Source organism: Ambystoma mexicanum, chromosome 3q (genome assembly GCF_040938575.1).
Source record: "Ambystoma mexicanum isolate Mex_15411 chromosome 3q, UKY_AmexF1_1, whole genome shotgun sequence".
Classification (NCBI taxonomy): Eukaryota; Metazoa; Chordata; class Amphibia; order Caudata; family Ambystomatidae; genus Ambystoma; species Ambystoma mexicanum.
This window is the reverse complement of record NC_090926.1, coordinates 1,078,162,196-1,078,178,041: the sequence shown is the minus strand read 5'-3', so window position 1 is coordinate 1,078,178,041 and position 15,846 is coordinate 1,078,162,196. Positions and strand designations below refer to the sequence as shown.

Sequence of the window (15,846 nt, the reverse complement as noted above, 5' to 3'; positions counted from 1 at the left end):
TCAGTGAGTTAACACAGAAGTAGGGGTCAGAATTGCGTAAAAAGGTGGGATCATCCTACAGGGTAAGATAGCCGAGGGTTTAAATCAATCGTGCCTCTTTCCTACCCCTGTAACTGAACCCTCCCATGTTAAGCAGCCACCTTCCCCGTTGGCCCCACAAACAGCGGACCAAGTTCAGTTCCTTAGCGTATGCAGCACAGATGCTGCCCTCTTCCGGTGCAGTCTTCTGTGGGCAGCGTTTCATTGGCAGCCTGTTCATGGGTGATCAAGGAGACGCAATCCAAACAGAAAGGATGGATGAGGCTAATCGCAGGCTTTGCTATAGGTACCTCACAGCTTGCATCTTTGGATCAGGCTTAGTGATAACGCGATTGCTAATCCATGCAAAGCATCTGCAACCTACAGGCTGTAAAAGAGAATTGCCATTTTCCTGTAACAGTATTTTTGCAGCTTCTTACCAGTTTTAGATTTACATGGGCTCGACTTCCCCCACAGGTGGGTGTACAGTATTAGGTTTTTTTTATAGGTACGTACATGTGGCTTCTGAGCACATTTTGAGTTTTACTTTGGTCTAGTATAGCTGATGGCTATATCATGTACGTGTGTATTTTCTTATGTATTTTAAGAACATTCATGAACATAGACTATTTGGATCCTTGTGGGGCTACTTCATGAAAGTCCTATTACTGATCCACCCCTGTAAACACGGAACAAATAGCTTCGTAAACAAACTATACTATCCAGACCATTTACTAGTTGTACAATACCAAGCACGTGAATCTAAATACAATGCAAACTCTCGGAACATACCATGGCCTAGCAGACCGAGAGGGCGTGCTCTAATTGGTAATCTTCAGTCCACATTCATTTAGTAATTCTGCCTCTCCGGGCCCTATGGGCAGATGGGTGGTGGGGGGGCGGGTGGGGGTTGGATTGCTCCAAAAGCCATCACAGCTGTTTGCTCTGTCCTGCTTTCTGCTGGCTCGTTTGTTTGGGGCTGCTATTCCATCTTTCTGCCGGAATTTCTCCCTGGCACAGCCTTTCTGTGCTCCACTTAGTCGGTTGCCTGCCCTCTTCTGCGCGTTTACGACCCCCATCGCACAATCTCAGTGAAATGTATGCGTATTTACTCTTTTTTTTTTATTTCTCAAGATCTCTCGTGCACCGAGGGTGCTAATGGCGATAATGACAGTCGGCTCATGCAGAGCTATATTTTCCTCATTAGTGATTAAGAGTTAAGCACTTGCAGTCCATAAGGACAAACAACCGTACCTCATGACTGTGGTGTTTAAGGGCAGTGGGTTGGAGGTGTTGAAGCTGGTGCTTGTGTTTGGCACACAGAGTTCATGCGTGGCTTGACTGCACAGTGGCTTTCTTGTTTTTTTGGGGTTTTTTCTTTAAAAAAAAGGCTTTGCACAAAGTGTGCCAGTACTGCTGCCCAGGTTATCAATTCCCCAGGCACTATAGAAAGCAGTCCATTGCATTGTCACATGTGGGCCCGGTTTATGGCAAGATTCGGTAATTTAAGGCCACTCCTATTTGAGATGGGAGTGGGTGGTGTTCTTCCGCATTCATGATCAATGAAGCAGTGTGTATATAGTGAAAGATCTGTAAGGCATGTTTGTATTTGTCTAACCACGACCACAAGCCCTACTGTTTTAAATCTGCAATTTAGGTTGTCCCTACTTCATATTTTTGTCGCATTTGATAGTAGAAACCATGCGAAGTTCCCTAATTTTAACATCACTTGTTTTATGAAGGGTATAATTTAGTCCTTGGACATTTTCGTTCGCACACTCCAGTAATTTTACAGTTAACTGCAATTTACCTAACCTCTCTAAACCCACTGTGTGCCGTTTATTGTATGGCGCAGTCACTAAATTGCATGTTCAAATGCTGGCTATTGCTTGATCAATTTCTGTACCCATCATTTCGAACGTTTATTACTGTATAATGTCACATTGAGGTTTTGGCAGTTATTTCTTCTTTGGAGGCCAGTTTGTAAAATCATTGTGGTGGTGTTGGGTACCACCCTCCTAACCTTTTTCTCAATAGTCTTTTTGTTATGCCTGGGCCTATCTGTGCTTATTGGATCAGCGAAAGTCTGACTTGACCAGGAACTATAAGCGTGTACATGTGCAGTTTTTGAAATGTGCCAACTACCAGCATTTAGCCAGTTTCAAAGTGATCAGAATAATTTTGGTAGCTACAATAAAGAAACGTGGACACAGTAATATTTAGGTTTAAGCTACTAGACCGCACATCCTCAATAACATTATTTTGCTGGTTATTCAGTGGAAGGCATTCATTTTCCCATATCCGGCTAATCTCTCATTCGCATCATTATAATGTTCCTGCATTCCACGGCATTCTTTTTCCTCAATTGCCTCAAGGTTGTCATGCCTTGACATTTCTAATGTCTACTTTTGGAAAAGTAAGAAATATATTTTCTTGCAGGCATTGTTGAGCTGACTAGCTAACTTTCACGGGTGCTTTAAAATGCTTGGCTATCTGAGAGAACAAACCTTTGAGCATGGCTTCAAGGTGTCGCTTTCCTCCCAGCTACCACCCAATATCTGATCACATTTCACTTGATAAATCCTAGCATCACATTCCAACAGCTAGCCATCACATCAGAACATCTTGTAATCCAGATAAAAATGCATGTGGTAGGACAGGAAACATGTGTTGTTTGAGCAGAACCTTCTTTTGTGGGCACTGCATAAGTGACTGCTTTGATTTTTACTGATTTTAACGTGTTCTTTGACTCACAGATCCCTGGCCGAGTAGCTCCTAGTGGTCTTCAGTCTGCTGTACACCGATGAGAGCAGCTCTGCCACGGAGAACAGACCGTGCATGGCTGATCTAGTATCTTACCAATGGCTTTACAAGCAAAATAACAGGACCGAACAATGCACCTGGAGAGCGCCATGCCTTTTACAAAGATGCTCAAGGGACAATGGACAAAATAGCAGCTGCCATCACGGGAAGCTTTGACCAACCTTGATGCCCTAAAACGAAACTCTGTAGCAAGAGGGCTGCTAAAGAGGCATCCAGCATCGTTTTCCGCCGAATACAGAATAGCCATTTTAGTTCTCCACGGGCGGTAGATGGTAGCCCTTTTTATTGTTCTACTGGAACTATAAGTCTTTTACTTGGTTTAAGAGTTTTATATCATTTTGCTAAAGAATTTGAGCTTCTCTTTTACTATTCAATGTAAAAATCTAGAATTTGAGAAATCTGAAGTAAAGCTAAAATGACTTGAAATTTCTGGTAAATCATTTTACAGGAAGGGGAGAGTTTGTGAACTGAAGCTACCGGATTTTATTTAAAATGTTTACTTTTGTATGATCTACTTTTTCATATTTTTATTTTAAAATGTCGTCTTTATTACTTTGCATTTGGATTCTTCTTTAATTTTTGCAGTGGACTACCACAGATTGATGGAATCGTTCTTTTGCTCTTCTGTTCAAACATGAGCCCTCTTCATTGCGTCGCACAGTGCTGAGTAGCACGGACATTCTTTAAATAAACAGTATGTATGCTGTCCGTGGGATGCATGGGAAGAATTTAGTGCAGTTTCTGCACATCTTCGATTCTCTTTTAGTTTCAATGAAATCCTTTCCATAGAGTGGTGTAAGTGACAACCCATTCTAGTTGGTCAGTTTTTGTCATTCTGCAGTTTCAATGTATGCCCAGGGAATGTATCCCCTCGTTACCAAGATAAGTCAGGGCTGTTAGTTTGGTATTGAGTGCCAAGAACAAAGATCAGGACTCCTAAATAACGATCCTTCTCTGTGAAAGAGTGCGATTGGGGAAGACTCAGTGAACCTAATAGTATGTTCTACTATGAATCTAAAACCTGTACAAATGAAATTGCCTATTGGTATGTAATGTCAGTGTAGGTAACGCATGTTGAAAGTGAAGTACAGAGTTCTCAAAGTTGGGGACAGTAGCAGAAAAGTGATTCCAAGAAGTGGTACGCATTTGCAGAAATCCAGAGAAATTCCCCAGTCTAAAGAAATGGCTAAACACGCTCTCCACCGCATAACATGTGTCATGTACAGTTTCCATTTTGGGGAGAGCACTCTGCAATGGTGCATTATGGCTTTCAAAACCATAGTTTTTTCACCCTGCATACCAAAAGGTCAAAAGTTTCCTGAAATTATCTTACTGATTAGTAACTTGTGTTTTACAAATGTGTATTTTTTTCTATTGTTCCAGTGTTTGTCTGTTTACTGGCCTTTTCCTCACTTCGCACATTGAAGGCACAAATGAATACGGTCTGTCTTTTTCATTCTGTCTAAATATTTCAGCGTGTCACCTGTGTCCCTATGCGTGTGCAAGTTTGGGCTGGGATGCTGTTTGAGTGCAACAGAAAAATACTTTGGTTAGTTGGGAATTGTGCATTGATCCTTCATACAGAGTTGTGTTAACACTTTAGGCATGTGCACTAGCGTCGAGCGTGCTTTCTTTGTAAATATCTGTGACGTATGAGGTTACCCTCGCAAGAGATGTAAGGCAAACTTTAAATTCCTCCATGTAGTCAGATACTTAGATATGTGCTGTTTGAGTGGGCTCAAATGCAAGTCTAGAATTGTACTTGGTTGTGGACAGGTTGTGCCCTTCCACAATAGCTGAAACTCCACCTTTGCCACTTCCAGAAATGTAGGTAGAATGTATGTATAAACCTGTGTACTGTATTGGTAACTGATATCTCGAATAACCCATTTGTATTACCACTGTATTTGTGTACCTTAACAATTGTGTAAATAAATTCTTAATGACTTCTATCAGGCTTGATTTTTATTGTTTAAATGCTAATCCTTTAGTTCCAGTAAAGCAGTGTCCTTTTACATTAATGATTAAAGTCTTCGGATTATTTATATACTGTCCATGGTCATGCCAAATAGCTCAAAGCTTCGTAATGTTGTTGACTTGAGTGTCTGTAACCAGAATTGTGCTGACTTAAACGAGAGGTCCCGCAAACCCTTTCATTCTGTATAGTCACATTTCTCTGTGCTCAATCCACAAATTACCTGTGAGAATTGTAGTCGGAATTTGCTGACAAATGTATTTGGTTACCCATTTTTTGGTTCCAGCTGTGAGGATCAGATGGTGGATCTTTAACTGTGGGTTCCTTTGGAAATCATTGTAAGCCTTTGTGCAAGCTTTACAGTTGTGGAAGTCTGTAATATTTTGTCCATTTCTATAGGGAGGCCCCCATCAAGAATTCAACAAAGGAATGTCACTGAAGCGGAGAACCATCCTGGTAGAGGCTGCATGAAGGACAATTTTGTATGGGTTTTGAGCTAAACGCTGCATGGCAAGATTACACTGGACTTTCCCAATACGTGAAAAACATACCCTTTTGAGGATCTAGTGCTTTGCCACTTTGGGTGCACCATGGCTATGCAATGAACTTTTACTGAGCTGCAGCAATATACTGTTTTGCTTTTACTGTCCTGTCCACACCAGTTACCCCCACATCCAGCTACAATTTCATGTATTTTGCTTCTGCTTACCAATGTTCTGGCCTGCAGCAGCAGTCTTTAGTAGGTGGCTCATGGCAGTGACTGTTGGTTATCTGTTGATCCAGAGGGTAGAGCCCAATATTGGTAAGCTACTAGCTTTGATGCACCAGAAGAACTTGTGGAGGTGCTGTGAATAGTTGTGGCTGGTGAATGTTTAATTGGAGGAGCGTAAACCTTTCCCATGGGGGGAGGAAGGTTCGCTCGTGGGAAACGTGTTTGTCTTGGAAGCAAGACGACGCAGCACAACACATGTTCAAATCCCGATCACACGCTTGGAAACCACTTGGTATTAAGCACATTAATATAATTGTGCGCACGCGTAGCAACGAAGCCTGATTGAACAGAGGTTGGTTAGTGAGTTCCCCTTTAAGAATACTATTAAAATGGTGTGTTTTAATGCACACATTGTTCAAACCTGGAATGACCCCTTTTCCTTGCAGGCCACTCATCGAATCCCTTTGCAGCGAACAGATGTTACTGCATTTTACCGCAAATATATAGAAGGGGTTGTTGGTTTAGGCATTTATAAAGGTTGGGGTGTGTGGGGGGGGGTTGCAGGGGTGTCTGTCTCTCTCCCCCACTGCATTTGCATTAAAATAATTCAGTCAAAGGTTATTTGATTTGAGGAAATGGCATAGACCTGCAGATGCCAAGTAATCGGGAGCATTTGCCAATGCATTTTCATGATGCCCATATCCTGCAAGTGTAAAATCTTCTTGATGAGTTGTCCAAACATGGCCATGTGGGCTGTACGAATACATGCCTGTTTTGCCACGTAAGATCATACTTTGATTTGCTTTGACCAAAATGCCAGCAATGATACTAAGACTGTTAGGCATAATCCTGTGCAGTTCCCTTGGGGAACACTACAAAAAGATTGACTACAGGAGTAAGCAGTAAACCCAATTGGTAGCAGTCTGCACCACCCAGATTTACCTGGTAGCTGTGGCTGACCAGTCAGACTGCTCTCAAGAAGAGTAGGGCAGTATATACAGTATACACAATAGGGCTGAAAACACAGTAGAGCAAACAAACACTGACCAGAGCTTTGTATAAAAAGTATATAATTATTTATTTAAAACACACTTTAGGCAATATACTAGCAATCAAAAGCAAGTTAAACAGTCAGGTAAAGTATACACACCTCCCTTGATAACTATCAGACAAGTCAGAGTTAAAACCCCACGATTTGTTAAACAGATGTGAGCGCATAACCTGATGGCACTCCAATAGTTCAGTTAAAGGGAGAGAAAAAGACAGAGCATAGAAATAAAATCGGTCCCAACACTTTTAGGAGTTCTAGAACCAAAGTTCATAATCCCGGCCCACTTTAAATGGGGCAAAGCGAAATGTGCCCAGGACCACACGGTTTAAAATGCACTAAAAGTCTTTGCAGAATGTTCAAAGGAGGTTGGGGCGGTTCAAGAAGGTAAAGTTAGAAGGTCTGGGGCCAACCCAGTTGGAAAGCCAAGGATTTAAGGGTCACCTTGGTCAAACCGAAGAAAGGGAGGCCAGGCAGGACACAGTACCTTAAACAGAGAAGAAGCTCCAGCGGTGGCAGTTGTTCCTGGCAGTGGTTGCAGTGCATTGTTTCGACCAGGGTAAAAGTGGATCTCGTAGAGGAGGAAACGAGGAGTTGTTGCACTCCACAGGGATGAAAACAGCCGCGGAGTTCTTCGATAAAAGGTGCGTTCCTTTTATTTGCGGTCAAAGTGGTGAAGCTTGGCTATCCGGCCGCCGGGGTGCTTGGCACGGGCGATTCGACCAAGAGACGTCTTTGGATGGTGAAAAGGGCGAACTGGTTGGTTCCCACCAGCTCAGAGGAAGAAGACTCGTCCAGCAGAAGTTCTTCTCTTGTTGTTGGAAAGTGGTGAGTTTGTTGCAGCAGGGCTCCACCGGTGGTGTTGTTGCAGATGGCTCAGCTTCTTCCCTCTTTGGATTCTTAGGTCCTGTGGCGACTTCTGAAGTTCGAGTCCCAAAGGCCCTGCTTTTATGCAGGAAAAACCCCCATTCAACAGCCTAGCTGTCACTCAAGCATGCCAAGAGCACTGGCCCAATCAGAACAGAGTGCGACTTGCGTTGCTAAGGCAACGCAGTCCAGGGTGCCAATTCCCCTCCCCACCCATCCTCTGGAACCCAGACAGTGTGGCACCATTTGGAGGGCTTGGAACAAAGGGCTCGACCTTAGAGTTACAGAGACGGACACGAACGCCATTTTAGAAAAGAGTTCTGGCAAAAAGACCCAACCGTGAATTTAATAAATAAACAAAACGGCGGTATCTTTAACATTGCATCATAAAGTGGTGCGTTTAAAATCAATGGGAAAATCCCATAGAGAATATTCCGGTGGAATATTTTGCGTGGTAACCACTTCCACCAGGCAGAAACTCGACAAGGGGGGGACTGGACAGTGCCCCCTTGAAAACAGACCCAGGGGCAATATAATTAACCCCTTCCAGTACTTCCACAATATGATGGTTTGTACTGGTTCTGTTCACAATTTAAGACTAGTAAAGTCAATGGCGACTTTACATGCCCTGGGAGACAGTAGTCAGTCCCAGGGTATGGAGTCTGTTTGGGGATCACTATGACACTCCTGTGTTACTGCACTGAGGGTGCTGTGTAACACATACACAAGAAAACAGATGATACCCTATGGAGTAAAAGACCCCATAGCCTAAAAGTACAGAAACAGACATACCTCAAATCATGCCTAAGAGTGGGAGTAAAAGAGTCTCACTCTTAGCAGGAGAAAAAAACAAACCCCAGAAATCCAGCAATGCTGCTGGGGGACTCAATAGGTTTGGGAAATTAGCCTTATAAGAGAATTCTCCCTAACAAAGACCCTGTCCATGTGGACAGTATACGCTAGGCAGAAACCAGTGCAAGAACTTACTCCTGATGGCTTTGGAAATAATACCAGTAACAATTACCTTCCACGGTAAGAAAACCTGTCCATACTGACTGTACAAATGTAGGCCATTATGGCCACGTATGAATGCTCATTTTGATTTTTCCCATAATGCCAGCATTATGGACCTGCCACTGTATGAAAACCTTCCCATGCAGGTGTGGATCACCCACCAATCTCCGCCCTTCCCCATAGCAGCCCTGCAACTGCTTTTCAGTTCACAAACCTGCCTCCGTTCACATCCCACACTCCATTCTCCCATTCAAGCTTTCTTGCACACATTCAAATACACGCACACAATCCATCACACATTCACACTCCATTCCAACACCCACACATAAACTGTCCCTCAAATGCGGAGACACACAAATTCTAGTACTCTGAGGCACGGATTGAGCATTTCTGGTCAGGGGTTCGGAGCTTCCCAACAACCGGTTTGCATTTCGTTTTCTGGAGTTAAAAGGTTTGTAGTCCAAAGGAAATAACGGGGCAGACTCCATAGCTAGGCTGCAGTTACATGGTAAAGGAAGAGTAGTACCACATCTACCATGTGTACTTCGAAGAAGCAAACCACCCTAGGTAACATCTAAGGGAATCCCATTACAGAGCTCCAGCTACAGGTTTTGGGATCCCTTCAGCCGCTTAAAGATGGATGCAAAACGCAATTCAGTACAGTTAGGATGGATTTTTAGAACTACCAATAGTTGGGGGTTCTGGGACTAACCTAGTGGATGAGCAGGCACTTGTCACACATGGTTTTACCATACGCTCCTGGTAGTGTAGGCTGAGCAGTAAGGCAGACTCTGATGAGGGGTGTGATATGTGGATACAATTGGAACTAGCCAAGGAATAGAGGACCACATGCAGGTAAAGCTAATCTATAAATATAGATTCACTTTCTGTAGCTTTTGTAGCTCTTCACACTTCCATGCCTTGCATAGACAGCTATCTTGTGGTTTTTTTCAGGGTAGTACACGTTCCAAAGTCAAAAGGGTGTTGATGGAGCAATCCTGTCACACTATTGCTACCTTTTCAGGTACCATGATCATTCACACATTGACTTCATCAGATTATTCTTATATGCGGCCCACCTTTCCTCCCATTTGGGGAGGAAGGTGGGCACATATCCCTAAGCCGCTATAAGCCACAGACACTATTACTGGGAATGTAATGTCTGCCTTCCGAGGCTAGCTTTGTGTAAACTAGCTAGAAGAAACAGTAAAAGATGTTGGGTTAGCTGAAGGATCAGTATACCCAGTCTCATCAGAGTCTGTGCTTGTGCTTACACAATAGTGTTGGGTTAAAGTATGTATTGACCTCAAAGTGGCTAATTTTCAAATGCATCCAAATGGACGTTGGCAGTGAAAGCTAAGGCCCCCTCCTCCCTCCCTGTACTACTAGTTCAGTGAGCTTTAGGAGTGAAAGGAAGAGGCTAACAGAGTTGAATTCAAGAGGATAAACGGGGCGGTACAAGGGTTGCAGATTTGATAGTTGATGTAGTTGCCTGATTTGAGATGGTGGTTCTGGTCTATGCAGATGCAGTTCCAGAAGACCCCCTCCCAAGCTGGACAAGCAAGACACTTGGATTACCACTGCTACTGCCATGGCTGAGGACACTAGGACATGGCAGGCAAGGCGGTGAATAAATCCAGTTTGGGGTCTGCTGGTTCAGGTCTTTGCGGTGGAGCATAGGCTACAGATAACCACTTCTTCCAGGTGTTGAGCAGCTGCTGCAGGCGGGAGGATCTTGGGGCCACAAACTGTTCTGCCATGCTCCAACACAGGTCTGTGCCTCTTCAGTTTATGTCCAGCTCCCAGGTAGATCTAGCGCCACTTCTGAAGGGCATGGGACAGTTTAGGCCCACCGATTTAAGGGTGGGTGGATATGAAGCAGAGAATCGACAATGATTGCCTTGGGCAGTGCTGGTTGCTTCTGCTGCAGTTCTCTGGGGTCGTCTCCGCGCTATCCTCATCTGATTCTTGGCTCTGGTCGATGACTTTAATAATGGCTCAAGACGCTCTTACCCAAATTGCGGGCTAAGGGATGGGAAGGATCTGCACCATTGGATCTTTTATGGATTCACATGCTGTGAATTTTCCATGTTAGGTTGGGAATCCCTGGTTACCTTGACTTAGTAATTTTTCTATGGAAAAACCTAACACGTTGTGTCCCATCGTCGTGGATTCTTTTGGTCCAGACCAATAGGACATCAAGTGTATAGCTCCGCCCCAGCAGCTTCCTCTCAGATTTCAACCATCTTCTGAGCTATTGGGATTCCTCGTTTTCGTCTCTCCTGAGAGAAAATTGCCTTATTTAGAAAATTTATATTTCTTCAAGTAACTCCATCCTGAGCAAACGACGGCTATGTACACAGTCCCATTTATATCCAAGTAGACCTCGGGACCAAAGAAGTCCTTGTTTAGACCTTGTGACAGTTGCAGCCTGTGTGTATGAGAGCGATAGACCTACGGGATGTTGCTGGAGGATAGCTCGGGAGCAACGTGCTCGCCTTGGAAGCAAGACGACATGGAGCACCGCAAGTTTGATTCCCCCAGGTCTGCGCTTAGAAATCTCTGGGCATTAAGTGCTTTATAAATATCATCATATACGGGTTTTTCACAAAAACCCTTAAGGACAGAGACCGTCGCCTAATCGGAAGTGGGGTTGTCATGGAGTGGGAGAGCTACCACTCCCTCTGACAAGAGGTCACCATCGCAACTGAGATCAAGATCTGAAGAGCCGGTGGTAAAAAAAAAAACAGTGAGGCCACGGGTCACCATAAGACCAAATATTCTTTCCCTGTTGAAAAAGCAGCTAGTGGTGAGGGGGTCCCATATTGGGCCTAAGCACTCAGCCAAAGCCCTGTCGACGAAGACACCATCAGAAAAACTGAGTGATAAAGGCTCACGCCTGTCGACAAAACTCACGTCTGACCCGTCCAGGAGATGATCTCTGTCAGACAAACAGATCCAAATCGGCTACGAGGACACTTTTGTCTTTTTTTTTTTTTTTGGAGGGGGGGTCCCCCCAAACACCTGTTTTTGGTGTTAAAACCCATTTTTTTACCTATACTAAAGCAACAAAAAAAATATAAATTTAAAAAAACTTCGACCCTTTTGTTTTCGGTCAAATTGACTCGACCCTTTGGTCATTCGATCATTTTGGTGTCGAACCTTAGACCGGACACCAGATATCATGCCAGAAGAAATTTTGCAGCATGAAATAAAATCGCATCAGATTTTGAGCCGCCGCTAGAAGAATATCCAGGTGTCGCTGACTGACCCAAGGCCCATCTAGAGAGGAAGACACACCTCTAGAGTTTCAGCCACCTACGCTACCATCAATACCTGCGGGACTGGGCGGTATGAATCCACAATACCCCTTTATAAACCCACAATCCTTGCTTTCCCTGTAAGTGCTTACAACACTACAATCACTGATTGGGCAGCTTGATGCCAGGCTTCCGCTCCTGCAGGCTCAGGCGATTCGGGCATACGGAGAAGGCCAAGTTAAGCTGCAGCATCAAAGGGACCCAAGCCATCCCTTTAGAGTACAAGACACTTCCTAGATTTCAAACACCTCCTAGGCCTCCGCCTTCACGAGGATATAGTCCACATAAAAGAGAGCAAGAGGAAGAATGGAGGGGCGTGGCTAACTAGCCATGGGAATAAGTCATGCTAGTAGAGGAGCTCCTGCCGATCAGTAAGGATTCTAATTGAAACTATGCTAAAAACTGAACCTAAAATCCAGCAGTGCATGTGCAGGAAGTTCGCAGCAAGAATGGTGAAGTGAAGACACAGAAGTTTGTATGTAATAAGCTCAGAAAGAGACTGTTGCAGCTCGAGGAAGACAGAGCTAAGATGGCGCCGTGTTGAAGACCAAGGGACCGATCAAGGGGACAAGAATCATTGTTCACAATCTGGCTCGGTGCACACTGCGTTGATGCGGACAATCTGCATTTCGTCACAGCAAAATCGCTGCGTGGACGTGTGTTCCATATGGTAGCGGGTGCTTGGAGGAACAAGTGCAGTTATACGGACGTGCAGCGCAGAGGAAGATGGGGATCACAGAGAGGATTAAATAAAGAACGTGTGCCCTGTTTGGGCGCTGAAAAGACTGGATGCGAACTGGCCTAATTTGTTGGGTGAACAGCTGATCAATCACAGTGCTGCAGTCATGTCATGGCTACGGTAACAGAGAAACAAAGAAGCTGACTCGGGAACTGCGGGTGTAATGGTTTGAACGCTCCAAAAAGAACGCGATCAGCGGAGCTACTGGAGCAGCAGTGGATACAGTAGCCGGCCATTAGGAAGGTGTAAAAGCCCTCTGTGCCGCGTAAACACTGGAGAAAGTAGCAGGAGACACACTGCGCGTAGTACGAATGTCAGGCGAGATGGAGTTCTGAGAGGCGCTCATTGATGCCTGACAACAGCCAGCACTGTACGGCCAGGTGCAGACATTACACAGCTGCCAGTTTGTAGCATTGCAGGGAGAGGACGCACCGCGTGGTAAGGAAGTGGTCTGTGTCTCTGACAGTAACAATTCCAGGCCAGTACACATTATGAGAAGCAGATATTCAATTGAGGAGTACTAGTCAGTGGATGCCACACTCTCCGACAAGAAAAGGCAGAACTCAGACGAAGCTAGAGGTGGTGAAGCTTGGCAGCTATACACACATGTAAGGGGCACAGCAGCCCAGAGAAAGAGAAGCTGTGGTGGGAGGCTACACTGTGATTGTGCTATACCCTTCCAAGGCTTGTGCATTGACTGACCTGGCATTGAAGGTTGAAGTGAGGAGTAATTGGGTGAAATTGCAGCGCACCATTGGTGCCACACCGGGCTGCCACATAAAATGGCGGACGGTTTGGTGCAGTGATTATAGGGCATGAAGGAGGACAGTGCACATGAGCACACAATGGCTGCAAGTGAAGGGCCCCAGGAAGAGACTTGGAGTGGGACGGTAAGAACAACCACCCAGGAAGGTGGGGCAGTCAGATGGCGCTCACCTTCAGAGGCCCTCGAAGGGACCAGGCACAGCATAAGACACCTGGAGATCAATCAGAGCCTGTGCACAGACTACCATTGCACCACAGAGCAGAGAGAGAACAGAAGAACCGCAGTGTTGGAGAATGAAATGGCGTCCAAGCCAAATAAGATTAAGGGGAAAATCTTCTATAGCTATTTTTACAAAGCAAGAGGAAGAATTGGTTGACACAGACCTGAACACTGGTCTGCCAGATACAATCTCCACCGCCTCCTAGTCTCCAAGCAGAGTTGACACGTGGGACAGAGATGAGCCTGAGCAAGACGCACGAGGTAGTCCTGCTTAATCTTCATCTCCAGGTGACATTGAGGCTTTTCACTCCATGATGTCTAAAGCATGCTATGAGTTTGGTTTGATTCCGGAAGAGGAAAAGGATTGTTTCCTCTTCGACCACATGGGTAAACGCAGGAAGGCGGTGTTCTCCATACCCATCCTGGATCGCGTTTGGTAGGAGGGCCTCCGTACTATGAAGCATCCATTTTACAAAACCAGCAGTTAAAGGTAGACTGGATAAGAAGTTTAAGGCACCAGAAACAACACCAAAATGCTTTGCTTCACAACCTGCTCCAGAATCAGTGGTTTCAGTGAGAGCAAGCCGCAAGGGTCGTATGCAGCATAAGTATGCCACTCCTCCGGATAACGGAGACAGTCATATGGATGCCTTTGGAAAAAAGCTTCTCACCATTGGGGCAACAACTGTCAAAGCAGCAAATGCCCTTGCAAATAGTTGCTAGATACGATCGAGAGATGTGGCATCGGCTGGCTCCTATATTGGAACACTTGCCGGACCAACAAAGGAAGGAAGCCATGATGCTTCTGCGTGAAGGGGAGGAAGCCTTGCATTAATATTGCTGTAGAACTCATTGAAACGGGGTTCAAACAGATTGGCAATGGGGTAGTTCTCAGGTGGCAAGCATGGTAACGTTGCACTGATTTTTGGCGGGAAGTACAGAACAAGGTCATTGATATGCAATGTGGAGGGGGAAATATGTTAGGGGACAAGATAGTTGAAGCCCTTGAAGCCATGAAGGCAGATTCAGATACTGCTTAGGTCTCTTACAGCCCTGCAGGGCAGGCAGTCCTTTAGCTCCTTTTGAGGTAATTCAAGCTTCTCATCCTCTAGAGACAAGAACTATAGTAGCCCAGGATACTGCTCTCGGGGCTACAAGAGAAATTACCAATCCTCCCCGTGCAATAGAGAATACCATGAAGGGCAGCGACAGCGCGGATCAACCACCTCTCAAAGAGATGGGCAAAATAAGGCACAACAATGACTGCCTCAGGGGCAGACAGGTGGTCTTCCTCAACGAGTGGTAAACAATAACGAGGGACAAGTGGGTGCTAGATGTGATCCAGTATGGCCACTTGTTGGAGTTCAAGCGTGCACAAATCCTGATGCCTCCCGTTAAGGTATCTCACCCGCACCTTCAGGTTTTACAGGAGGAAGTACGCAAATGCTAAGAAAACGAGCCATCAAAAGGGCTCCTCTTTCAGCAAGAAGAAAAGGAGTATACTTCAGGTACTTCGTCAAAAGACCACACGGGAAGTGGCGCCCTATCCTGGACTTGCAAAGGCTGAACCAAAACATCAGAAAACAGAAGTTCAAGATGGTAACACCCACGAATATCTGGTGGCGTTGGATTTCAAAGATGCATACTTCCACGTGCCAACACACCGAAAATACCTCAGATTGGTGGTTGGCAAAAGCCATTGCCAGTTTCGGGTACTTCCTTTCGGCCTGAAGTCAGCACCCAGGACAGGATGTTCACGAAATGACTGGCACCTGTAGCAGCCTTCCTCTGAAAATAGGGCCACCAAGTCTACCCGTACTTGAACGACTGGTTGGTTCGCGTTTCAACATATCAACAAGCCTTGTGTTCTCTCAGACAAACTCTGCTCCAACATTTGGGATTTGCAATAAATTACACAATCTTGCACAGTTCCTTCTAATAATGTGGTGTTCCTGGGTGCTCAATTTCTCATAGATCAGTCTTGTTGGACCCCCATTGGACAGGATGAAATAATTGCCAATCCTAGCAAACTCTTTCACGCCAAACAAGCTGGTCATGGTCTGCACATGCATGTCTCCTAGGGACCATGTCCTCCTACATCCACCTAATCCCCCACTACAGGCTGCCCATGCGCCCAGTACAAAGGTTTCTGGCTACCAGATGGTCCCAAATTCCAGGTTCCTGGTCAGACAAAGTTACCATCACTCGGACTCTGTCAAGCACACTAAAATGGTGGACATACCCCTGCAACACCGCAAAAGGAATGCCCCTGGTTGAACCCAATTACCTTCTCAAGATTGTGAAGGATGTCTCCCTGGTGGGATGGGGAGCTCATTTGGACAAGC

The 15,846-nt window shown here is 45.2% G+C and overlaps 1 protein-coding gene across 5 annotated transcripts in view; it reads left to right on the top strand.

Annotated features, from left to right (window-relative positions):
* The window catches only part of CSNK1D (casein kinase 1 delta), a 574,414-nt gene that overhangs the window by 378,470 nt on the left and 180,098 nt on the right, over nt 1-15,846 (top strand). For 4 of the 5 annotated variants that reach the window (XM_069655334.1, XM_069655335.1, XM_069655331.1 and 1 more), the window contains one exon: nt 2,775-4,793. The exons of the other annotated variant lie outside the window; for it this stretch is intronic. In XM_069655334.1, the coding sequence (XP_069511435.1) occupies nt 2,775-2,825 (51 nt within the window). In that variant the 3' untranslated portion in view covers nt 2,826-4,793. Of the gene's footprint in view, nt 1-2,774; nt 4,794-15,846 lie in introns of those variants that run through there. 5 annotated transcript variants of the gene reach the window in all.